Source organism: Muscardinus avellanarius (genome assembly GCF_963383645.1).
Source record: "Muscardinus avellanarius genome assembly, chromosome: 3".
NCBI classification, from domain to species: Eukaryota; Metazoa; Chordata; class Mammalia; order Rodentia; family Gliridae; genus Muscardinus; species Muscardinus avellanarius.
In genome coordinates this window covers 35,812,664-35,839,626 of record NC_137788.1, presented here as the reverse complement: position 1 = coordinate 35,839,626, position 26,963 = coordinate 35,812,664, and the positions used below count along the sequence as shown (strand labels likewise).

At 45.7% G+C, this 26,963-nt stretch overlaps 1 protein-coding gene across 1 annotated transcript; it reads left to right on the top strand.

Annotated features, from left to right (window-relative positions):
* Positions 1-18,607: 18,607 nt before the first annotated feature.
* On the top strand, positions 18,608-25,838 carry SVBP (small vasohibin binding protein; the record flags this gene model as incomplete). The annotated part of the gene is made up of 3 exons (XM_080692539.1): positions 18,608-18,715; positions 19,200-19,400; positions 25,752-25,838. The coding sequence occupies exons 2-3, from the start codon at positions 19,287-19,289 to the stop codon at positions 25,836-25,838; spliced, it is 201 nt and encodes a 66-aa protein (XP_080548665.1). The 5' UTR covers positions 18,608-18,715; positions 19,200-19,286.
* Between the last annotated feature and the right edge of the window lie 1,125 nt (positions 25,839-26,963).

The following is a 26,963-nucleotide window of genomic DNA, read 5'->3' as shown; positions in this document are numbered from 1 at the left end:
GTGAGGTATCACTCATCTTCCTTCAGACTATCACATATTATAATAAATAAATTAATAAATAAATAATAAATAAATAAATAAATGCCGGATGTGGTGGCGCACACTTATATCCCAGTACTTGGGAGGCTGAGACAGGAGGATCCCAGTTAGCAGCCAGCCTCAGCTACTTAGGCCCGCCACAACTTAATGAGACCTTGTTTCAAAATAAAGAATAAAAAAATGGGGCTAGGGGTGTAACTCGGAGGTAGAATGCCCCTGGGTTTCATCCCCAGTTACACACACACACACACACACACACACACACACACAAATAATAATAATAATAATAATAATAATAATAATAATAATAATACCTATTCTGGGTATTATTGAGTATTTCCTCCAGCACATTCTCATGTACCTTATACTAACAGTATAGTGGGCTGAGGGAGTAGCTCAGTGGTAGAGTGCTTGCCTAGCATGCATAAAGCCCCAGGTTCAACTCCCCAGTAACACACACACCATATATTTGAGGCCCTCTGCAATTTAGTGAGGCCCTGTTTCAAAATAAAGAATAGAAAAATAGGGCTGGGGGTGTAGCTCAGAGGTAGAATGCTCTTGGGAAGCTAAGACAGGAGGATCATGGTTTGAGGACAGCCTCAGCTACCTAGTGAGGCCTTCTGCAACATAATGAGACTCTTTCTTTCTTTCTTTCTTTCTTTCTTTCTTTCTTTCTTTCTTTCTTTCTTTCTTTCTTTCTTCCTGGTACTGGGGGTGGAACCCAGGGGCTTTTCTACCTCTGGGCTGTACTCCCAGACCTATTTTATACTTTATTTGGAATCAAGGTCTCACTAAGTTGCTGAGGCTGGCTTCGAACCTGTGCAACCCTCCTGTCTCAGCCTAATCCTGTTTCAAAATAAAAATACAAAATAGGGCAGGAGGTGTAGCTTGGATGTCAAATGCCCCTGGGTTCCATCCCCAGAACCACACACACACACACAAAAAGGTGGGTAAATAAATGCATGAATGGCTGTATGCATAGCTCTGTATCATGAGTCACCAAATGAGCAAATGACTTCCTCATGTCACAGAATTATTATCATAAAATTTCTTTATCAAGGATTCCTCCTAATAAGCCGGGCGTGGTAGCGCATGCTTATAAATCCCCGAGCTTGGGAGGTTGAGACAGGAGGATCGCACAGGTTCAAAGCCAGCCTCAGCTACTTAGTGAGGCTCTCAGCAACTTAGTGAGACCCTGCTTCCAAATAAAATATAAAATAGGTCTGGGAGTATAGCCCGGAGGTAGAAAGCCTCTGGGTTCCACTCCCAGTACCACCAAAAAAAAAAAAAAAAAAGAATTCCTCCTAATAGATATGAAATATGATTTCACTTCCTAATATCTAACATACATCCCATAATTTGGAGCTTTTTCTGTCCGACTTAACCATAAGAAAATCTGGAAATTACCTGCCAACCAAAGACAAATTTTAATTATCTATAATTCCTCCACCCAGAGATAATTGTTTTTTCCAGGTCTTTTCTCTTTTTTTTCCTTTCTTTCTACACTCCCAGACCTATTTTATATTTTATTTGGAAATAGGGTCTCTTAAGTCAGATGAGGCTGGCTTCGAACCTGCGCGATCCTCCTGTCTCAGCCTCCCAAGCGCGGGGATTACAAGCATGCGCCACCACGCCCGGCTTTTCCAGGTCTTTTCTATTAATGTATGTAACTTTTTTTTTTTTTTAAGAAGAGAACCATGTTATTAGATGTATAGTTTTGACATCTGATGCTTTCAACAAGTACTGCCTTATACGCATTTTCCAATGCCATCAAATATCCTTTTAATGGCTCCAATGTTCCACCATGGGAATGTGAGAGTTTTTTGAGTGATTCCACATTGTAGGATATTTCCGCCATTTTCCAGTGTGCTGCCGTTCTGAACAGAGCTACCAGTGATGGTGGGCTGATGGCTGGAATCAGGAGCTTAGTCCTAGTGGTGGCCTGGTTCCTAACTAGCGGTGTGACTACCTTGAGCGAACCACTTAAACTCTTAGCCTTCATTTTCCCATCTTTAAGAAAGAAAGGCTTTTAATTTACCCTGCCAAATCACTCTTCAGAAAAGTCATATTCGTTTACCAAAGTATACAAAATTGATTATTTTTCCACAATCTTGCCCTCAAGTGGATATTATCAATTTTTAAAAATTTGTCCATCAGCCGGGCATGGTGGCGCACGCTTGTAATCCCCGCGCTTGGGAGGCAGAGACAGGAGGATCGCGCAGGTTCGAAGCCAGCTGCGCGCGCTGGCTTAGGAGACCCTGTTTCCAAATAAAAAATATAAAAATAGGTCTGAGAGTGTAGCCCGGAGGTAGAAGGGCTTCCAGAAACCCCAGTACCACCAAAAAATAAATAAATAAAATAAAAAATTAAAAATAAAAATTTGTCCATTTGATGAATAACAAAATGGTACCTCTTTTTTAAAAAAAAGTGATGTTGCTTCACTTTCCTTTTTATTTCTCTGATAACACATTTGTTATTTTGACTTGTTGATTGTCTATGCCCTTTGCTTTTCTTTTGGGGCATTTGTCTCTTAAGTGGTTTGCAATATTCTCTCATAGAACAGCCTTGCCTCCTCCCACTACACACTGGAAGTATTTTCCCTCCAGCAGACATTACATTTACATTTTAAGTTTGAGACCATTTATTATTTTTGTGTGTGTCATCCTGGGGATGGGACCCAGGGGCTTCTACCTCCGGGTTACACCCTCAACCTACTTTATATTTTATTTGGAAACAGGGTTTCACTAAGTTGCTGAGAACCTCACTCAGTAGCTGAGGCTGGCTTTGAACCTGTGCAATCCTCCTGTCTCAGCCTCCCAAGTACTGGGATTACAAGTGTGCGCCACCACGCCCGGCTGAGACCATTAAATTTTTAAAACGTCTAAATTGTAAAAAAAAAAAAAAAAAAAAAAAAAAGAAAAGAAAAAAGAAAAAGAAAATGGCAATATCCCCTTGCCCAAGCAGTTTAAGAAGACCCTGTCAGTCTACAAATGATCAGTTTGAAATCACATAGTGCAGGACCCAGTAAATAACATGGCTAATGCATTAGCTATAATTTTAATAATGATTACAATAATTGTCCTTTTTTTGTATGTGTGGGGGGGTTGTATTGGGGATTGAACCCAGAGGTATATTTCCTCTAAGCTACACCCCCAGCCCTTTTTTTTTTTAAATGTCTTGTCTTTTGAAACGAGGTATTGCTAGGTTACTGAGAGTCTTGCTAAGTTGTTGAGGTTGGTCTTAAACCTGTGATCCTCCTGTCTCAGCCTCCCAAGTACTGGGATTACAGGCGTGCACCGCCGTGCCTGGCTTGAGTAAGAGTCTTTAGGCAAGGCTGTCTTGTTACTTGTCCCCTTTTGTGTTCCTTAAGGGACATCTAACCATTGTCCCATTTCATCCTTTAAGATGTTACTGTAAGAAGAAAGGCGATTATTTCTCTACTGAACCTCAGGATTCTGAGAATATTAAAAGACTAAAAAGAATGAAGGGAGGGGAGAGGGAAGAGAACTCACCGCCTTTGGAATCCAGGACCCTGGTTCCTCAGCTGCAGAGCTGGAGTTTCCAAGCTGGGAGCACTTCTCGCCCCAGGCAGGGGGATCAGGCGCCAGGCAAGGCCATCAATAAGGGCCCCAAGGCGGGCCTGGGAAAAGTCATATTCAAACTTTGTTCTAAAGACCCCAAGCCAAGAGGCTCTCTCTGCCCCGCAGCCTCCCTTCTAGCTGTCCCCAGGAACAAACAAGCAACGCCCTGCCTGTCTGTCCCTGATAAAGGAGCAGAGCACAGAGGAGGCTCCCTAAAAGCGAGGGAACCAGGGAGTGCTGCTGGGTATCAGGGACTTTGCCCCTCCGCTCCCTCTTCCTCCAGTGCTGAAACTGCCATCAGTGAGCCTTCCATGTGATTTGATCCCACCGCACTCTTTCTGAAAAAACCTGCTCTCCCTTACTTTTCAAATCAGAGTAAATGAGAAGATTGGTTTAAAGACACCCACTGAGGAGCCACATTCTTGACTCATACGTTTATCTCCGGCTACACCTTGATGTGTGCTTTCTGACAAGCAGACTTGCTTACTGCCCCTCACATGTGATAAACCCTTTCCCGCCTGTCTGGCTTGCGTAATACCCATAATTACATATTCCTAACATCCACAATTTGATCCTTAACAATCCATCATATGCTTACGTGTATTTTTGAACAGAGAAATGCAAATGAATTTTGAAAGATGCACTCATCGTACAGAATTCCTCACCCTCGATTTTCTTTCCTAAACTCAGTGCTAGTTTCCGACTGAAGCAGATTTTGTGACGTCCCCTCAACTCACCCAGTTTCGGTGTAGCTGAGACTTGCAGGCAAGATGCCATATGCCACCTCGCAAAGCTTTGCTTACACCTGTGTCAGGCTCCACAAAGCCTTAGCGGGGCAGCCCAGGAGTTCACCACTTTGATAAGTCAGTGGAAAATGCTCCAACCTCACACCTGCAGAGGGACGGAGCTGTATTCTGAAGGATCCCTCCGGGAGTTCCCAGTGGGACTGAGCCCGGTAAGCCACAGTTAAAAGCAGCTCCATAGCTAAGCATTGTATCAGCTTTCCTTCCTTTTTTCCTCAGTCCCATTTCTGCTTCCTGGGATTACTTCCTAAATACACTTTCACAGTGAAGGGTTTGTCTTACATTCGGCTTCGAGGGAAGTGCAAACTAAGACATTAGAATTCTCCAGTGTACAAAGGCCCTGGATTCGATCCCCAGCACCACAAGAAAAGAAAAATGAAATTCAACCAGGTTGCTTGGCGGAGCTTATATACTTGGGCTGGATATTCCACATGGGTCAACAGTTTCTCTGGTCCCTTGTGGATAGAAATGTGCATTGTTTCTGGGCTTTTGCTCTTACCAACAGGGCTGTTCTGAAATCCCTCCTCCCCCTGGGTACTGGGGCTTGAACCCAGGGCCTTCTGCATGCCGGCAAGCGCTCCACTGCTGAGTTACATCCCAGCCCTGGAGTCCGCAGCAGAACCATTTCCCAGCTCACACATCCAGGCTCCTCTGGAGCAGCCGTTCAGTGTCTGGTCACTGAGGCTCAGGTGTCCCTGAGGCCCTTTCTGGAGGCCCACCCGGCAGTCAAAACTGCATTCACGGCACCACAGAGGTGAGGCATGCCTTTTTCACTGTCTTTATGCTTTCAGAGACACAGCAAAAGCAAATATGGGTAAAATGGCTGGTACCTTATCACATATCAATGAATGCCACACACTGCAGTCAAAGTTTTTATCTTTCTTCTGTTTTCCTTTCTCTCTCTTGTGTGTGTGTGTGTGTGTGTGTGTGTGTGTGTGAGACTGGGGATTTAACCCAGGGCATTCTATCTCTGAGCTATAACCCTAGTCCTTTTTAATTTTTTATTTTAAAACAGGGTCTCACTGAATTGTCAGTATTGGACTTAAACTTGCGATTCTCCTGTCTCAGCCTCCCAAGTACTGGGGTTACAGTTATGGGCCACCGGGCCTGGCTAAGTCACTAATTTTCTTAAATTTCATCCCTTGGGTACATAGCTTTTCAATATTCTGTGGAACAAAATGAAAAGCACAAAGCCGGGTGTGGTAGCGCACATTAGTAATCCCAGTATTTGGAAGGCTGAGACAGAAGGATCACAGGTTTGGGGCCAGCCTCAGCTACTTACTGAGGCCTACTGCAACTTAATGAGACCCTGTTTCAAAATAAAGAATAATTAAAAAAAAAAAAAAACTAGGGCTGGGCATATAGCTCAGGGGTAGAATGCCCCTGGGTTCCATCCCCAGTACTTCAAAATAAATAAATAAATAAATAAATAAATAAATAAATAAATAAATATAAAAAGGATACCATGCTGCTTCATATCAAAAGTAAAATGACTAAGCCAGGTGTAATGGTGCACACCTGTAACCCCAGTACTTGGGAGGCTGAAACAGGAGGCTCACGGATTCAAAGTCAGCCTTATCAACATAGCAAGGCTCTCAGCAACTTAGACCTTTTCCAAATAAGAAGTAAAATCAGGGTGGGGATGTAGCTTATAGATAGTATATCTCTGGATTCAATCTCCACCAAAAAAAAAAAAAAAAGTTGGGTGTGGTGGTGTATACCTGTAATCCTAGTACTTAGGAGGCTGAGACATGAGGATCGCAGGTTTGAGGACCATCTCAGCAATTTAGTGAGACTCTTTCACAATAAAAAATAAAGCCAAGGCCGGGCGTGGTGGCGCACGCTTGTAATCCCCGCGCTTGGGAGGCAGAGACAGGAGGTTCGAAGCCAGCCGCACACGCTGGCTTAGGAGACCCTGTTTCCAAATAAAAATGTAAAAATAGGTCTGGGAGTGTAGCCCGGAGGTAGAAGGGCTTCCAGGAACCCCAGTACCACAAAAAAAATAAATTAAATAAAATAAAAAATAAATAAATAAAGCCAAGCATGGTGGCACATGCTGGTAATCCCAGTACTTGGGAGATTGAGACAGGAGGATGGAAGGTTTGCGGCCAGCCTCAACTAATTAGTGAGGTGCTCTGCAACTTAGTGAGACCCTATTTCAAAATAAAGAATAAATTAAAAAATGGGGCTGGAGATGTAGCTTGGGGGTAGAATGCCCCTGGGTTCAATCCCCAGTATCAAGAAAAAGAAAGAAAGAAAGAAAGAAAGAAAGAAAGAAAGAAAGAAAGAAAGAAAGAAAGAAAGAAAGAAAGAAAGAAAGAAAGAAAAAAATGGGGTTGGAGGTATACTCAGAGGTAGAAGAATGCCTCTGAGTTCAATTCCCAGTATCACAAAAATAAATAAATTAATTAAATAAATAAAAATAAAAAGGGTTACAGTCATAACTCAGAGGCGGGATATCCTGGGTTCAATACCTGTACCAAAATAAATATGTAATTAATTAATTAAAATGGGTTGGGGTATGTAGCTAGAGGTAAAGCGCCCCTGGGTTCAATACCCAGTACCAAAATAAAAAATGCAAAGTATGATACCTTGCTTGAAGACATTGATGCAAGTCTGGACAATGTCAGGTAAAAGACTCATTCAAAATGCAAGATCAAAAGCTGGAGGCGTGGTGGTGCACGCTTGTAATCCTGTGCTTGGTAGGCAGAGACAGTAGGATCTCGCAGGTTCGAAGCCAGCCTCGCTGGCTTACTAGACCCTGTTTCCAAATAAAAATATAAAATAGGTCTGGGAGTGAAGCCTGGAGGTAGAAGGGTTTCCAGGAACCCCGGTACCACCAAAAAAAAAAAAAAAAAAAAAAAAAAAAAAAAAAGCCTGGGCATGGTGGCACACACTTATAATCCCAGTATTTGGGAGGCTAAGACAGGAGAATCACAGGTTCTAGGCCAGCCTCAGCTACTTAGTGAGGCCCTCTGAAACTTAGTGAGACCCTGTTTCAAAATAAAGAATAAAAAAATCAGGATGGGGGCATAACTTAGAGGTAGAATGCCCCTGAGTTCCATCTCCAGCCCCACAAAAAAATAAAAAATAAAAAGTAAGATCAAGTCAGGCATGGTGGCATTCACCTGTAATCCTAGTACTTGGGAGGCTGAGACAGGAAGATCACAGGTTTACAGCGAGCCTCAGCAGCCTCAGGAGGCCCTCCGCAACTTAATGACATCTTGTTTCCAAATAAAAAATAAAATAGCTCTGAGGTGTAACTCAGAGGTAGAATGGCTCTAAGTTCAATTCCCATTACCACAAAGAAAAAGCTCATTACCATGGCTTCGAAGTCCACGTTCCAGTGAACTTTTAAGAAATTCCCACTTGCGAGCCGGGCGTGGTGGCGCACGCTTGTAATCCCCGCGCTTGGGAGGCTGAGACAGGAGGATCGCGCGGGTTCGAAGCCAGCCTCAGCTACTTAGTGAGGCTCTCAGCAACTTAGTGAGACTCTGTTTCCAAATAAAATATACAAAAGGTCTGGGAGTATAGCCCGGAGGTAGAAAGCCTCTGGGTTCCACCCCCAGTACCACCAAAAAAAAAAAAAAAAATTCCCACTTGCTGAGTTTTGGTGTAGTGTCAAAGAATCTCCATGGTTATCTGAAAAGGGTGTTGAAATGCTCCTTTTGCAGTTCCTGACCCTTCTGCCAAAGGACACATGACACAGGTCAGCAGCTGGAAGCAGCGGCTGGGAGGAGGTCGCAGCTGTCTCCCCTCACACCAGGCACTTGGGATTCACAGACATATAAAACAATGCCACTTCTTATTTTTTCAGAGAATAATTGTTTTTCATAAAACATGTTGTTTATGTGAACATATAAAATATGTATTACTTTTATTTATTTTTGGGGGGAGGTACTAGGGGTGGAACCCAGAGGCTTTCTACCTCCAGGCTATACTCCCAGACCTTTTTTTATATATTTTTTGGAAACAGGGTCTCACTAAGTTGCTGAGAGCCTCACTAAGTAGCTGAGGCTGGCTTCGAATCTGTGCGATCCTCCTGTCTCAGCCTCCCAAGCGCGGGGATTACAAACGTGTGTCACCATGCCCGGCTACTTTTATTTTTAATAATAATTACATATTCTTTTTTCCGTCTTATTTTTTCTTTCTTTCTTTCCTTCTTTATTTGTTTTTTGTACTGGGAATTGAACCCAAGGGCGTTCTACCTCTGAGCTACACCCCCTGCCCTTTTTATTTTTTAATTTAAAATAGGGTCTTGCTAAGTTGCTAAGGGTGTCACCAAGTTTCCGAGATTGGCCTCAAACCTGCAATCCACCTATCTCAGGCTCCCAAGTGCTGAAACTACAGGAGTGTGTAACCATGCCTGGTTAATTTCTTTTTATTTTTAATTGGCACATAATACATGCACTTACTTGTGGGGCACAGTGTGATAATTTCATACATGTACATACTGTAAAGTGATTGAATGAGGGTAATTAGAATTTCTATCTCTTCACAGTTATTATTTATTTGTGTTGGGGAACTTCAAAGTCCTCTCTCCTAGTTATTTTGAAATTTATAATAAATTGTCATAAAATATATTCACCCACTGTGCTACAGAACTCTAGAACTCATTCCTTCTATCTAACTGCATTTTGGTGCCCATTATCCAACCTTTCTCTCTCCCTACCCCCAAGTTTTTTCTTTTGAAGCATAAGTAGACACTGTTTATTAGTCATTGTCTTTGTGCCAAGCTCTCAAGTTTGTTGTTGTTGTTGTTGCTGTTGTTTTGCAGAGCTGGGGATAAAACCCAGGGGTATTCTACCTCCAAGCTATACCCCTACCCCTATTTTTTTTATTCTTTATCTCACAAAATTGCAGATGGCCTCACTAAGTAGCTGAGGCTGGCCAAGAACCTGAATCCTCCTGTCTCAGCCTCCCAAGTACTGGGATTACAAGCGGGCACCACCACGCCAGCTCCCTTGAAGTTTGTGTGTGTGTGTGTGTGTGTGTGTGTGTGTGTGTGTGTGTGTGTGGTACCAGGGATAGAACCCAGGGGCATTCTACCTCTGAGCTACATCCCCAGCCCTCTCTTTTTTATTCTTTCTTTCTTTCTTTTTTTGAAGATTTAAAGAAGTTTATTAGAAAGATAGAAATACAGAAAAGAAATACAGCCCCATGCCAAAATGGCATGGGGGGGGTGACTAGAAATGAATATACCCTATTTATTTTTTTTTTATTTATTATTATTTTTGTGGGGGTCTGGGGATGGAACCCTGGGGCATTCAACCTCCGAGTTATACACCTGCCCTATTTTTTAATCTTTATTTTGAAACAGGGTCTCACTGAGTTGCAGAGGACCACACTAAGTAGCTGAGGCTGTCCGCGAACCGCGATCCTCCAGTCTCAGCCTCCCGAATGCTGGGATTACAAGCGTGCGCCACTACTCCCAGCTTATTTTTTGAAATAGGATTTCACTGAGTTGCAAAGGGCCTCACCAAGTAGGAGCTGAGGCTGTTTTCAAACTGTGATCCTCCTGCCTCAGCCTCCTAAATGCTGGGATTACAAGCGTGAACCACCATCCCCAGCTCCCCACCAAGTTTTAGTATGGCAAATTTCAAAAAATATATTCCGCACAACTGAAGAAGCTCTTTAAGGTAATCAATTATTTTGAAGACTATAAATAAAAAACTTAATGTAAAAAAGGTCTGGGGGTATAGCTCAGAGGTAAAGTAAAATGCCCCTGTGCTCAATCTCTAGTACGAGAGAGAGAGAGAGAGAGAGAGAGAGAGAGAGAGAGAGAGAGAGAGAGAGAGAGAGAATGAAAGGAGAGAAAAAGAAGAAAGAAAGAAAGAAAAAAAGTTTTCCTGAGACTATATATCTAGACGTAATATTGCTAGGTTATAGACGTTATCAAATTGTATTTCAAGCCAGGCATGCTGACACACACTTATAATCACAGTACTGGGAGGCTGAGACAGGGGGATCATGGTTCGCAGACAGCCTCAGCTATTTAATGAGGCCCTCTGCAACTTAGTGAGACCCTGTTTCAAAATAAAGAATTAAAAAATAGGGCTGGGGTATAGTTCAGAGATCAAATGCCCCTGGGCTCAATCCCCAGTACTGGAAAAAAAATTGCATTCCAAAGTGATTGTATCAAGTCAAAACTTAATTTTCATAACTAGTGTTTTCACTGCTTCCTCAAAAAATACTTTATCAGATAATCTAATCACAGCATAAAATGGATTTCTCCTCTGAAATTTTTGAGCTTCCAATCCCATAAGTGAAAAAAATAGATAGACATATGTGTAGATACATTTACAACCCCAGATTGTTTTTGTTTTTGTGTTTGTTTTTGCAGCACTGAGGATGGAACTCAGGGACATTCTACCTCCAAGCTATACCCCCAGTCCTATTTTGTATTCTTTATTTTGAAACAAGTTCTCACTAAGTTTCAAAGGGCCTCACTAAGTAGCTGAGGCCAGCCTTGAATCTTTGATCCTTCTGTCTCAGCCTCCCAAGAACTGGGATTGCCACCACGCCCAGCTTTCTGAAACAGTTTTGGCCTGTGTGTTTCCACACCTTTCTTCCTCTCAAATTCAGGCCATACTGTGCATAATAATAAACTTTTTATTTGATTATTTTAAAGTAGTTTCAATCTAAATAGTTATTCCTTGATTTGATCTTAAAATTTTAAATGTACTTTTTGGGAAAGTTTATAATCCTTTATTCATTAACCATAAGGCAAAATATAAAAGTCATGCTCTACTTTAAAGGAGGGGTGGCAACTCTGGACTTCCAGTTAAATAAACATGATTCATTAAACACAAATGCTTATCTCTGTCTCCTGCAATCTCACCAAAGAACAATTTTCAAACAGAAAAGGAAAATCCTATAAAAGACAAAAAGAACGGAACAGGAAATAACTGTGAAACACAGACGCAATACAGTTTTTAAATAAAGGGAAGGAGATGAATGACTCATAACTGATCTAGTAAAAAGAGAAATCTAACCCAGGTGCCTTCAGGGTTGGGGACACCAACAAGAAGAAAGCTAATTCTCAACTGAGACCTTTCCAGGCTTGGGATGGCTGGGACCAGGGCATGGGTCTACGTTATTGGGCTGTTGTAAAGATTAAATTAGTTGAAACATGTCATATACTTGGAACAGTGCTTGACATCCTATAAACGGTGGCCACTATTATTATCTAAGGAAACACTCCAACTTGAAAGCCAGAGACAAAAATAAACAAGAAGGACAAGCTAGAAAGTAGAGGGGAGAAAAAAATCAGAAAATTACAATGACTATTCTCATAAATATAAAATTAGAGAAGATCTTGAATCCATAACACAAAAACAAGAGGCTACAAGAAAGAAAGGTCAGAGAACAAAAAGAAAACACCTGGAAATTAAAATTTGTGTAGTAGAGGGGCTGGGGATATAGCTCAGTGGTAAAGTGTTTGCCTAACATGTGCAAGACCTGGGTTGGATCTATGGCAGGGGGCAGGGGCGGGAGGAGCAGGGGGGTGGGCGATGTAATTGAAAAATTGGAAAAAAAAAATCAATAGAAGAACTGGAGGATACAGTTCAAGAAATTTCTTGTCAAGTAGGAAAAATGCACAAACATATCAAAGTCAGTCACTAAGCCAAACATGAGAAGGAAGGAGGGGAGAAGAATTGGGGTGGGAATTGGGGAAGGGCTGAATGAGTGATATGTGCATGTATGCCTCTACCATCTTGAACTCCATTAAGATGTATGACTACAATGTACCAAAAAAAAAGTATAAACAAAACCAAGAAATAGAACATAGAGCATGAGAGTATTAAAAAAAAAAAAAAAGCTGGGCATGGTGGTGCACACCTGTAATCCCAGTATTTGAGAGGCTGAGACAGGAGGTTTGCAGATTCAAGTCCAGCCTCGCAATTTATCGATATTCTTAGCAAACTAGTGAGACCCTGCTTCAAAAACCAAAAATTAAAAAAAAAAAAGGACTAGGGGTATAGCTTGGTGGTGGAATGCTTTGGGGTTCAATCCTCAGTACCAAAATAAATAAATAAATCTGTTACGGATTGGGAGAATATGGTTTGAGGAAACTGTTCCCTGGGTACCCCTGCTAGGGTCTCGGACACAATTTCCCCCAACCCATAACAAAAACCCAAAATGACCAAAAACAGAAAATTACCGCGAGTTCTTGTCCTAAGCTAAGAATAAATATGCATAGCTTGGACAATTGCTAAAGATTTTGAGAAGTTTATTAGAAAGATAGAAATACAGAAAATAGAAATATAGCCCCACGCCAAAATGGCATGAGGGGATGACTCGAATGAGTACACCAGAGGGCTTACATGTGGACTCGGCCTTTTATACCCATGACCTCCATCTTGTTTGCGTGACTCTGAAGTACTGAACGTCCCTATAAAAACTTTCTTTTAAAAAAGGAGTGGGGGTGGGGAGCCTGGCGTGGTGGCCCGCGCTTGTAATCCCCGCACTTGGGAGGCAGAGACAGGAGGATCGCGCAGGTTCGAAGCCAGACGCGTTGGCTAAAGAGACCCTGTTTCTAAATAAAAAGTATAAAATAGGTCTGGGAGGGTAGCCCAGAGGTAGAAGGGCTTCCAAGAACCCCAAGACCACCAAAAACAAAAACAAAAAAAAAGGAGTGGGGGTAGTTCAGAGATAAGTTCCCCTGGGTTTAATCTCCAGTACCACAAAAAAAAAAAAAAGATAATAAGTAAAAACAAGAGAATTGATCACAGAACATTTTCCAGAATTGAAGACTGTCATTTCTGATTGAAAAAGCCACCAAGTGTCCCGCACTTGAATGAAAGGGTTTAAAGAGCACATTATTATGAAAGTTCAGAAGATAAGGATAAGTAAAATAAAAAATTAATGCGAGTAAAGCAAAAATAAGTGAGTACGGTGGAGTGTGAAAAACACGAGAGAGGTCCAGTACACGTGGCATGTAAAGTTTTAATGGCACGGCTCTCCCGGGGATCAGGGCGAGGCACCGTGGGACCCGCGCGCCTGTCCGAAGCTTGAGGACGCGGGCTCTCCTTTTCAAGATATGCATCTCGCGAGAGGAGGGTTTACTCGCGGGAACACCCAATTCTCGCGGGGGTTTCAGCCCCTCCCTTGCCCTGCAGAGGTCATGTGACACAAAGTCACATGAGTGCAGGACCCAACTTATCATCCCGGCCTTTTGATGGTAGGGATAAAGGATGACGATTGGACCCTCTAGCTTCTTCCTGCTGTCAAGGGGCGTCGTCAGGGGCCCCAGGCCGGGAGGAGTCGGGAGTCCAGTCCCCCAGAAGGAGGTGCAGGTGGGTGCATAGCTGCAGTGCGAATTGGAGGTTATCCTGGACAGCTTAGTGATGTGCGCTTGAGGAGGCTTGAACAGGCAAGGGCTATTAAAGAAAAAAAACAAATCATGAGATTGAGCAGGCGACCAAAAAGGAGACTGGCTTACTCAGTACCTGGAGAGCTACCCTGAGCTGGCAAAGAGGATGGAGGTTGAGGGATCCAGGAGCCGTCAGTCTTCAGCCAGGCTGAGTAGGGCCAGCGGCGGGGCCTGGTCTGGAAAGGTGCTCCCCCTGTGTTGAGGCACCCGGAGCTCTTCCTTTTCCAAGGGCACTGTTCCAGTGGCCCTCCTGGACGCCGGGCACAGTCTGATTGGTGGGTGTGGCTTCGCCCCACTTCAGGCAGGCTCCTGGAGGTAGTCGTCGTTGCAGTCCTCCACACCTAGGTGGCGCTCCAGAGGGCTGAACCGCCACCGCCAGCCAAAGGGCAGCTACCAGGGATCTGCTTTTTTGGCAAAGTCAAGAGTGTACACTCCATCTCCGCCTGTTTCTCTCTGGAATTAAAACTTTAGATGCCATGTTAAGGTTCTGTCAGCTGTGATGGACCTACATTCACACACAAAGAGTGCGTCCCGGGTCGGGTGTCCGGCAAGAATGGCAATGCAGACTCCCCATGGGCAAACAAAGGGTGTCGCCCCAGCCCTGGCCTGGCCCCGGCATTTCCCGCAACACCTAGGGTGTTCCCAAGCGGGCTGGAAAGGGAGCCAGAAGCCGAGCACGTTTAGGACCGTGTGGAGCGGCCGGGCAGCTGCCCAACAAAATTGCAGTCTGGTGGGGGCCAAGATGGCGACTGTGATGTCACCAGGCAGCGGCTGCACGCCATCACAAAATGGTGGCTGGTGGGAAAATAAATGGCAGCTGATAGAGGAGAGCATTTGGAGGGATACCAGACCGCTTAGAAAAGTTCCTAACTATTCCTGGGCCACCGCAACCCATTTCCCAACTCATATCAAGGCAGACAGGCTCTCAGGGCATCTGCTAGTATAAAGGTTCGACTTCCCATAATTGGTTCACGGGCGGAAACGAAGAACAGGAAATGGGCGTCCCCGATTTCCCTGCTCAATCGTTTGGAAACGGAGGTTAAGAGATAGGGAAGAACGTCTTCATTCCTTCTCAAAACCGGAGGATGACCTGGTCATCCGCAGGGTGGTCCCAGTGGACCAGGGGACAATGGGTCACCAAGCGCTTGGATTTTGGGGTCCCAGTGGACCGGAAGACCCAAGTCCGGAACCCGCTAACCAAGGGAAGGAGGCAGTTTACCGGAGTGAAGTGTTGCCAGCCAGTGCTGGCTGCGACAGAAGTGCTGAGAAGCTGCTGGGGGCGCAGTGGAGCTGGGGCACGCAGATGCTGGTGGCTGGTGTGGATGGCACTGACAGCTGGCGCAGGCGGGATCAAACGGTGGCACGCAGGCGGCATGGCTTGCCCAGTTTGCGGCGTGGAGACAAAATGGCTTCCAGGCATGCGGCAGTCGCTGAGGCTGGGCCCCGAGGAGCACCGCCAGTGAGCCTGGCTTGGGCGGGCAAAATGGAGCAGCAGCAGCGAGTAGAGCTACGCCTGGCGCGGGTGACTGTGGTGGACACCGAAGCCGGCTGTGCACCGCCCAATGAGCCTGGCTCGGGGCGGGCGGGGCAAACCGGCCAGAGGTCCCGGCGGTGACTGGAGCGCCAAGCTGGAACGGCGGTTTTAGGAGGTCCAAGCGGCAGGCAGAGGTCCTGGCCCGTGCAGGAGGTCGGCAGGCAGAGCAGGTGCCAGCATTACCCAAGGAGCCTGGCTCGGGGCGGGTGGAACTGGCAGCCTGGCGGCCGGCGGAGCCTGCACGCCCCGGCGGTGGTGGCCGCAGCCGCGGTGGCAGTGGAAGATGGCCGCCGGCGCTCCGGAAGAGAGCACGTGGGTGGGAAAAAATGGCCACCGGCTCTCAGCAGAGCGCAGGGCCAGAAAGATGGCCGCAGACTCTCAGCAGAGTGCGGGATCAGAAAGATGGCCACCGGCTCTCAGCAGAGCTCAGGGCCAGAAAAATGGCCACCAGCTCTCAGCAGAGCGCGGGGCCGGAAAGATGGCCGCGAGCTCTCAGCAGAGCTCGGGGCTGGAAAGATGGCCGCAGACTCTCAGCAGAGCCCGGGGCGGGAAGAAGGCCACCGGCTCTCCTGGAGAGTGCGGGGCTGGGGAAGAAGGCTTACGGTCCGGGCAGGCACGGGGCGGCAGCGGCGGCAGTGGTGGGAGCAACGCCTGCAAGCGGAGCGCTGGTGTGGGACCTCACAGTCGAGCTGCTGGTGGGTCGGAGAGTCCAGGGCTCAAAAAGAGAGTAAAAATAAAAAGAGAAAAAAGGAAAAAAAAAAGAAAAAAAAAAAAGAAAAAAATGGGGAGGGACCCAAGAGTTCTCCCGGGTTTCGGCACCAAATGATAAGTAAAATAAAAAATTAATGCGAGTAAAGCAAAAATAATGTGAGTATGGTGGAGTGTGAAAAACACGAGAGAGGTCCGGTACACGTGGCATGTAAAGTTTTAATGGCACGGCTCTCCCGGGGATCAGGGCGAGGCACCGTGGGACCCGCGCGCCTGTCCGAAGCTTGAGGACGCGGGCTCTCCTTTTCAAGATATGCATCTCGCGAGAGGAGGGTTTACTCGCGGGAACGCCCAATTCTCGCGGGGGTTTCAGCCCCTCCCTTGCCCTGCAGAGGTCATGTGACACAAAGTCACATGAGTGCAGGACCCAACTTATCAATAAGGATAAAGGAAAAAGAAAATCCCAAATGCTCCAGAAACAAGGAGTATTACAGGTTCCAGGGCCGCCTCAGCAACCTAGCAAGACCCTATTTCAACATAAAAAATAAAAAGGGCTGAGGGTATAGCTCAGAGGTAGAATGTCCCTGCGTTCAATCCCCAATACTCTCCTCCCTAAAATAACCATTTTAACAATTTTTAGTATGTAGTACAATTGTACTAACATTGTTGTACAACAGATCTCCAGAATTTTTTAATCTTGCAAAACAAATTCTGTACCTATTGACAGTAACTCCCCATCCCCTTTTTCCCTTGGCAACCACCATTCTACTTTATGTTTCTTAGATTCGCCTGCTTTAGATCTTCACATAGATGGAGTCATGTGGCAATTATCTTTTTGTGTACTTGTGTTTGTTTGTAAGGCGTGTGTGTGTGTTACTGGGGATTGAACCAGGGGCATTCTACCTCTGAGGTACACCCATAGGCCTTTTTATTTTTTGTCTTGAGACAGGGTAGTGATAGGTGGCTGAGAGTCTCACTACTACTGAGGCTGTCCTGGAAGCTGGGATCCTCCTGTTTTAGTCTCCCAAGCACTGGGATTACAGATGAGCAGAACCACACCAGGGCTGGTTTTTTGTTTTGTTTTGTTTTGTTTTTTTGTTTGTTTGTTTGTTTTGGTACTGGGTTGTTTTGTTTTAACCCAGGGGCATTCAACCTCCAAGCTACACCCCCTGCCCTATTTTTTTGTTGTTGTTGTTTGGGGGGTTATTTTTTAATTTTAGGCTTATTGTAGGGTTACTGCTATTGTTTGTATCTTCAGTGTCCCCCAAAGGTTCATGCGGTGAAGGGTTTGTGTCCCACAGAGGCACTGTGGGGGGAGATGTTAAGGGCTGGGCCTAAGTCTTTGGGTCACTGCCCCTGCCCTTTTTATTCTTTATTTTGAAACAGGGTCTTACTAAGTTAAGGAGGGCCTCATCTCTGCTTCACCTGAGGCTGTCCGCGAACCGTGATCCTCCGGTCTCAGCCTCCCGAATGCTGGGATTACAAGCGTGTGCCACCACGCCCTGGCACTGGGGCTGTTTTTAAAGCTTTTGACATTGGCTCAGCGTGGTGGCACATGCTTGTAACCTCAGTACTTGGGAGGTTGAGAGAAGAGGATCACACAGGTTCGAAGCCATCCTCTGCTACTCAACGAGGCTCTCAGCAACTTAGTGTGAGAACCTGTTTCCAAATAAAAAAATATAAAATAGGTCTGGGAGTGTAGCTCAAAGGTAGAAAGCCCCTGGTTTCCATCCTCAGTACCACAAAAAAAAGAAAGAAAGAAAGAAAGAAAGGAAGAAAGAAAGAAAGAAAGAAAGAAAGAAAGAACTTAAAAAATAAGGCTTTTGATGTCTCTTGCTGAACTGGCCTCCAGAACGGATGGAAGAATTTAGACTTAGATTGAAAGTATATGTGTCCATCTGGGCTACGCATTCACTGTCATTTGTTTTTATTCTTTTTTTTTCTCTTGGTATTGGAGATTGAACAACACAGGAGGATTTACCCTATTTTATTTTGAAATACGACCTTACTAAATTGTTGAGGTGCTCCCTGAACCTGTGACCTTCCTGTCTCAGCATCCCAAGTACTGGGATTACAAGTGAATGCCACCAAGGCTGGTTTATATCACATTTCTTTATCCCAGAAAAGCTTTTCTTAGAGCTATGCATTCACTGTCATTCGTTTTGATTCTTTTTTTCTATCCCCGAGTCAGAACCCCAGCCCTTTGTGGATGTGTGTGGGAGGGACTGGAGATTGAACCCAGGGGTCAGTCTACTTCTGAGCTACACCTCAGTCCTATTTTATTTTTTATTTTGAAACAGGGTCATGCTAAGGGTCTAAATTGCTGAGACTGGCCTCAAACCTGCGCTCGTCCTGTCTCAGCCTCCCAAGTACTGGGATTAGAGGCGAGCGGTTTTATACACATTTTCTTTATGGCAGACAAGCTTTTGTTAGCGGTACCCCCGCCCTGGCCCCGCCCCTGACCAGCCAGGCCCCGCCCCTCCCGCCGGGCCCCGCCCCTCCCGCCGGCCGCCCGGGCGTGCTCTGCGCAGGCGCGGAGGCTCCGGCGGGGTCCCCAGCGCTCGGCCCCGCCCCCGGGCCGGCAGCCCAGTCGGCGGCGGGCGGAAGGGGAAGGCGCGGGTGTCTCGCGCGCGGCCGGGGTCCCGACGCGGCGGAGGCCCACACCCGAGGCCCGGTAGGGAAGGCGCGGGCTCCGGGCCGCCATGGCCGCGGGTCGCTCCGGCGGGCCGGGGGCGGGCCGGGGGGCTGGGCGGCGCCGCGGAGGAGCCTGGCCCGGCGCGGCTCGGCCTCGGGGCTGCGGGGCGGGCCGGCCGCCTCTCGCCTGTGTCCCCCGCAGTAACCGTCCGGCCCTGGGCAGCTCCGCTGCGGGGTGGAGCGCTTTCGCCGGGCCTGCCTTCTGGTGCTCAGGAGGCCGTCTGGGGAGCCCAGGAAAGGCACCATTGTCCCATTTGCAGACAGAAGAGTGAGGCTCGGAGTGCAGAGGAGACTCGCCTAAGAGGTCCCCTGAGATTGTGGCGGTGGGACTCAGTCCTCCTGCCGCAGGGCTACTCAACGCCTCACCTGTCAAGGAAGGGGCTGAGCTAAGACTTAAGAGACTAGCCACTCCTCCTCCCTCCCTTTCTTACTTCCTTCTTCCCTTCCTTCCTCTTTTCTTTCAGCTTTTCCTCTTTCTTTCCTATCTTTTTTTTTCTTTGCCTCTTTCTGTGCCATCCAGGTCAGAGCTAAGAGTATTCAGAAGCCAAGCCATGGATCCACCTGCGCGTAAAGAAAAACCCAAAGTTAAAGAACCTGTCAGCAGAGTGGAGAAGGCTAAGCAGAAATCTGCCCAGCAGGAGCTGAAGCAGAGACAAAGAGCGGAGGTGAGAGGAAGGAGGGGCTCGTGTAGCCTGTCCTCTGCTGGATTAGATGCTGGGATCCCCAGAAACAGTAGAGAAAACTGTGACGGGGAGCTCCGGCTTACCTCCAAGCAAGACAGGGTCCTCCCCGCCTTAGAGGTCATAGAGGTCCACAACGGTGACGTGGCAGCCCAGAGTCACAGGCCCAGTCAGTGTCGATCCCAAACCAGCGCTAGGTCTCCATATGACTGCGGGCACGGGGCTTTTGTGGTAAGGACTTGAGGGAAGGAAGAAGAGAAAAATCCTTGCGCAAAGAAAGGGTCAGACAGACAGACAGCACTTGAGGGTTTGATACCCAGGCACACATGTTCTGGAGTTGACACAACAGTAGCTCCTCACTACCTCGTAAAGCCCCACACTTTAAACCCACCCATGTGTCCTTTGTCCTCTAAACACTTAGAATCAATCTAAGGATAAAACGCTTTAAACTGTTTACAGTGCTCATGTTGAACCACATACAGACGTATTTTAATATTTAATATCACGAAAAAATTTCTGCCTTTTCCCCTTCTTTGTTTTGTTTATCCATTTGTTTTTGAGAAATTTAAAAGTACAGAAGATGAGATTATTATAGCAAACGCGTGGTACTCAGCGCCCCAGCCAGGTAGTGGTTAGCATTTTGTCATATTTGCCTGAAGTCTATTAAAAATAAGGTAAATAAAAATCACATGTACATTGTAGTCACCTTGTCTATTTCCTGTCTTATACCCTTTTCCCCTTCCTATGGACAAGAACTGTTTTTACATTCAAATATATTAATATATACCCTTGATGTTTTAAAATTTTACATTAATAAAATTTCATACTTTTTTGCATTTTGTTTGCATTATCTTTTAGAGCTCATTCATGTTAACATAGAATCTAGCTTATTTTCCTCATTCTTTAAGTAATATATGTTATGAACCCATTTTAGTATATTTACCCGTTCCTCCAGTGATGGATATTTCAGTTATAGTTTTGCATTAACAAATGTTGCTGTAGCAAAAAAAAAAAACCGAACTTTTAGATATCTCCTTTGGCACTTGTGCTAGAATTTCTGTAAGGCATTTAAACTAAAAGAATTACTAGAGCCGGGCATGGTGACGCACGCTTGTAATCCCAGCATTTGGAAGGCTGAGACAGGAGGATCGAAGTTCGAGGATAGTCTTAGCTACTTAGTGAGGCCCTTTGCAACTCGGTGAGACCCTGTTTCAAAATAAAGAATAAAAAAATAGGGCCAAAGGTGTAGCTCAGAGGTAGAATGTCCCTGGGTTTCATCCCCAGTACCACACACACAAAAAAGGATTATTGGATACATTTTCAGTTTTACTAGGCATTGCCAGATTGCTTTCACAGGGATTGTACTAGTTTGTACTACCCACTTAGTAGTATAAGACCTTATTCCTGGGTGGGCACAATACACACCTATAATCCCAGCACTTGGAAGGCTGAGACAGGAGGATTGCAAGTTCATGGCCAGCACATAACTTAGTAAGATCCCGTTTCAAAATTTAAAGAAGAGCCAGACGTGGTGGCTCATGCTTGTAATCCCAGCATTCAGGAGGCTGAGACAGGAGGATCGCAGTTCACAGCTAGCCTCGGCTACTTAGGCCCTTTGCAACTCAGTGAGACCCTGTTTCAAAATAAAGAATAAAATATAGGGCTGGGGATGTAGCTCGGAGGTAGAATGCCCCGGGGTTCCATCCCCAGTACCGCCAAAAAAATTAAAAAGGATTAGGAGTGTAGCTCAGGTAGAAACTCCCCTTCTTTGTTGAATCCCCAGTACCACCACCAAAAAAAGACTACTTATTATTCTTTGATATTTTCAGACTTTTAATTTTATTTATACAAGCCATTTAAACAAGTACAGAAGCTCTGTAATCCCAGCAATTCAGCAGGCTGAGGCAGGAGGATTGCAAGTTCAAGGCTAGCCTGGGCAATTTAGCAAGATCTCAGCTCAAAGTAAACTAGAAGGATTGGGGATCTAGCTCAGTGGTAGGGCACCACTGAGTTCAACCCCCAGTACCACAAAATAAACAAACAAACATACAAATATTGAGTTGTTGCATGTACCAGACCCTGCTCTAAAAACCTGAGACACGTGCCTAGACAAAGCAGAATCCATGTCTTCGTGGAATTTTACACTCCAGGAAACAGTACACTTAGTAGCATGTTTGAAGTTAATCTAAATTGGAATCTAGCTCTGGATTAAGGCAAACCATCTGAAAGCTTTGGTCTTGGGTTCTAACTAATGCCTCTGCTCTTCCCTTTATCTAGCCCCCCATGGCTTTATTGCATTTTGTTTTAGCAAACAGTTTGAGCAGCTGTTAAGAAACAGCCCTGTGACATCATCCGTTGTGCACACTGTGATGATTAGAGAAGTTGTCCGTATCCTCACTGATACCCTTCCTGCAAGGTTGCACAGGTTAAAATGGTTTACTTCCCAGTTTGTCCATGTGACCTTGGATAAGATACTTAGTCCTCCATGCCTAAATTGTTAAAATGAGGGTGGGAGTTTCTACCCACAAGACTGTTACAGGGAACAGAAATGTTGCAGGTAAAGCACTTCACACTGCACCTGTCACAGAGAAGGCATTGATAAGACAGTAGCAGTCGCAGTCTGGAGACAGGGTGCTTACAAACAGTTGCCTTGCTTTCATGGTGAGGACTGTAAGTTGAACAACTGGTTGTGTTTATGCTCCCTTGCTAAAATAGAGTGCTGGGTTTCCACTCTAGTGGCAGGTGGCACTTGAGCTCTGGCGGCATGCCTGGCCCAGGCCACGCCTACACCTGTGGGCACACATGCAGTCTCCGCACCAAGGCAGGCACTATTGTTATTCTCATTTTGCCCTGTAAACCCTTCCTGGAATAAAGTAGGGCTATATAAGACACGTGACCCTGGGAGGTAGGAGGTAGTAACCTTGCTTTAAAGCAGAGCGCTGGCGTGATGTGACCAAGTCCCGCAGTCAGTGAGGGGCAGGCCTTCTCACCTCTGCTGCCGCGCGCTTTCTCTGCATCCCCTGGATAAAGCTAAAATGAGAATGGCAAGGCCCCTTGCAGGAAGAGACGGTTTCCACGCAGCTTTGCAAAGATGCATATTCCAGGAAGTTCAATATGAAGGAGAGACAGGAGGGATGAATGAGAACATGGCACATCTGCAGCTGAAGCAGCACTTGACACCAGTGACCCTTTCCTTCTCGGCCACGCTTGCATTCCTTGGCTCGATGGCCTGACCCATTTTGAGTCTTTTCTTCCCCTGCTTAGTTTATTTCTCCCTCTTACCACCCTGTCTCCCTGATTGGGAATTCTCAAGAAGCTGTTTAACACCTCTATCAGTCCTGAATGTAGCAATATGCAGATTATAAGTGCTCATCAGATAGTTAATAAGAATAAAACACCCCTGTTATCTACCACTCAACGTAAGAAAGAACATGACCAATAACTTGGAAGCTCCAAGTGCCCCTTTTTGGTCATGTCTCCAAACCTTCACACAAGCAGTACCTTCTTTGCTTAATAATTGTGGTAATTATTCCCTTGTTGTTCTATAAGAATTTACTTCCTCTGTAAGGATCCCTAGATAATATTTTGTAGTGTAACAATATATTTAGTTTTGCATGTTTCTAAGTGTATACACATGTGCGCGCACGTGCACACACACACACACACACATACACACACACACACACACACTGTGACTAGCTCTCTATTTTAATACTGGAGATTGAATTTAGGGGCATTCTACTCTGAGCTATTTCCCAACCTTTATTATCTTTTTGTGTGTGTGTGTGTGGCATTGGGGATTGATCCCAGGGGCATTCTACATCTGATCTACACCTCAGCCCTATTTTATTCTTTATTTTGAAACAGGATCTCAATAAGTTGTGGAGGGCCTCACTAAGTAGCCGAGGCTGGTCGTGAACCTGTGATCCTCCTGTCTCAACCTCTCAACTGGGATTACAAGCATGTACTACCATGCCCAGCTTATTTTTTATTTTGAAAAAAGATCTCACTGAGTTGTTGAGGGTCACATTAAATTGCTGAGGCTAGCTTCAAACTTAAGATCCTCCTGTCTCAGCCTCCCAAGTACAGTGATTACAAATGTGTGCCGCTATACCCTGCTCTAGACTTTTGATCAGGCTAAAAAAAAAAATCCTGTAAGCTAATAGTATATAAGCACTAATTAACTAAACTCTAAGATTTACTAGACTTTTTAAGAATTCAGTCCTGAAGGAAAACAGGCCTGGGGAGTAAAAGTGAGGGCATTTATGGGGTTTTTAAACTTAAAGCCACAGTTAGGTACTTGGGAGGCTGAGATAGGAGGATTACAAGTTTAAAGCCAGCCTCAGCAACTTGGGCTGTCTGCAACATAACAAGACCCTGTTTCAAAGATAAAAAGTCAGGTGTGATGGAGCACTCTTATAATCCCAGTACTTGGGGGAGTTGAGACAGGAAGATCACAGGTTCGTGGCCAGCCTCAGCTAATTAGTGAGGTACTCTACAACTTAGTGAGACCCTGTTTAAAAAAAAATAAAGACTGTGGGTCGTGGTGGTGCACGCTTGTAATCCCTGCATTTGGGAGGCTGAGACAGGAGGATAGTGCTTTGAGGACGGCCTCAGCTACTTAGTAAGGCTTTTGCAAGAGCGAGACCCTGTTTAAAAATCAAGAATAAGAAATAGGACCGGGGCCGGGTGTGGTGTTCCTCACTTGTAATCCCAGCATTCGGAGGCTGAGACCAGAGGTTTGCTACTTAGCAAGGCCCTTCACAACCAGTGAGACCCTGTTTCAAAAAATAAAAAGCCTAAAGAATAGGTCTGGAGGTTTAGCTCAGAGGTGCAATGCTCCTGGGTTCCATCCCCAGTACCCCCAAAATAATAAAAAATAAAGACTGCCAGGCGTGGTGGTGCACACTTGTAATCCCAGTACTTGGGAGGCTGAGACAGGAGAATTTCATAGGTTTGAAGACAGCTGCAACTATTTAGGCTCTCAGAAACTTAGTGAGACCCTGTTTCCAAATAAAATATAAAATAGTCTAGGGGTGTAGCCCAGAGGTAGAAGGCCCCTGGGTTCCATCCCCACTACCACAAAAAAATAAATATATAAATAAAAATAAAGACTAAAAAATAGGGGCGTGTAGCTCAGAGGTAGAATGCCCCTGGGTTCAATACCCAGTACTGCAAAAATAAAAAGTAAAATAGGGCTTGGAGGTGGAATGCCCCTGAGTTCAATCCCCAGTGCGAATGAATGAATGAATGAATGAATGAATGAAGCCAGCAAGAAGCCACAGTCCCTCTTTCCTTCCCTGTTTGTCTCCTGTTTTACTTCTTCTGTCCTTAGAACAGTCTTGCAGTTTTGGTGATCCTTTCTGTATATGTCTGGTTGTCACTTTGTTACTTTTGTGTATGTGTGTGGTGCTGGGAATTGAACCCAGAGGCATTCTACATCTAAGCTATACCTCCAGCCCATTTTTTTAGTCTTATTTTGAAACAGGGTCTAAGTTGCTGAGAGCCTCACTAAGTAGCTGAGGCTGGCTTCGAACCTGTGCGATCCTCCTGTCTCAGCCTCCCAAGTACTGGGGTTACAAGCATGTGCCACCACGCCCGGCCTTCATTAACTTAATAGTCTCACACACATGCATTATTTTACTTTTTCTACAAATTGGGAAGTTTTATGATTGGGTTCTGTTCTTTGATTTCTGTGAGGATGAAGGAACACGAGGAAGGAGGTGTGGAGGCCCCTTACCTTGGAATGTCTCTTGCCGTTTTCTCTTTGTTACATAGGTGGCCCTAGGCCAGAGTCCCACTCTTTCCTGTCTGGACTATTTTACAGACACCTCCTACGTGGTTGGTAACCCCTCCACCACTCCATCCCTCTGGCAGCTCTAGTAATCTTTCCCAAAGCACAATAGAATCGGGTTGCTCCCCTGCACACTTATCTTTGCTCGGTCTTCAAATTCTGGAGATTAGGTCTAGATTTTTTGGCATGGCATTTGAGGCCCCAACATACCTGTTTCACTTTCTCCAGCTTCCCAGCCCCACTCTGTCTTCTGTGTTAGCATACTTGAAGTTTCCAGAGCTGATTATGTACTTCTCCGTCATCCTTGTTTATGCCTCATATGTCCATCACCTATCATGTCTGATCCCTAAAGGCCAAGCCACCTGGCTCACTGCTTTCTTGATACCCCAGGGGAATTCATGCCCACCTTCCTGTTCCCAAATCACTCTCCCTGCATGACCATTTCTGGAGTGGTCAGGCATTTTCAGTTGACTTGGTCTATTGTGTCCAAAACCACGGCGAGCAGCTGCTTGCTTTGTTAACATATCTGTTTCTCCATTCAGATCTACGCCCTCAACAGAGTCATGACGGAACTGGAGCAACAGCAGTTTGATGAGTTCTGTAAACAGATGCAGCCGCCTGGAGAGTGAGCCAGCCTGTCCAAACCTGGTGGGACCCTGGTGTCGTGAGCTCGTTACCAGTGTTAAGCTGAGGCCATTGGAGCCTTACAGACTGGACATCTGTGGATGAATCTGAACTTACTCTCTGTGTAACCTCTGCTTAAGGTGCCTCTGCTCGGAATTGGCCCAGGCTTGCTGAAGAGACTTGTTTTCTTCTAAGACAGTAGATTCTTTTTTAAGACCCTTTTTCTATTGTTTAAGAAAAATCAGCGTCTCTTGTGAACTATGTATCTTCTCTAAAAATGCAAATAAAATACTAATGAGTTGTTCATTTGCTCACACTTTAGTGTGGGCGTGCCTAGCTGTAGAGAGTGGTGTCAAGGTAAGCGGGTAAGAAACAGTGAGCAGAGGCCCCTCCTCCAGGGCAGGTGGCAGGGGGAGGAGGAGCGTGACTGCTCCCCGTGTCCATTCCTCGCGGGCTTAAGCTCCGCAGACCCTGCTGATCACAGGCTTTCAGACACACAGGTAGAAACCTGAGCCAGAGTCCCACCTGAGCCAGGAGCTGGGGTCACGCTGGCAGCCAGGCTTGCCCTGGCGGCCATTGCAGAGCCCGAGCAGCAGGTGCACAGTTAGAGAGGGTGGTACAAGTGCTTTTTCATTTGGGGAGCTACTCTGTCAGGCCTAGAGATGGTCAGTCCCTCAAACACCAAATACCCACCCATCCACCTTCCATTTGTAGGGATAAAATGTAAAGTTGTTTCTGCTTCAGACATTTGTATAAGGAATAGTATTCCATGTTAGCAGAGGTTGTGTGTGTGTGTGTGTGTCTAGAGGTTGAACCCAGGGACATTCTACCTCCAGGCTACTCCCCAGCCCTTGTCTTTTGAAATGGAGTCTTGCTAGGTTGCCGAGAGTCTCACTACGTTGCTGAGGCTGGTCTCAAACCTGAGATCCTCCTGTCTCACCTGTATTGGGATTATAGGTGTAGACCACCATAGCCAGCTCCAGAATTATTTTAATTCTAAACAAAAGGAGAGAGATTGTTCTTTCAGTATATTTTCTTTGGGAGTAGGGAAAGGATTTCAGAGAGCAGAAGACAGAACGAGGGAGCTGAGGTGGGTCACTCAGCAAGGGCAGAAGAGCCCAGCACCACTG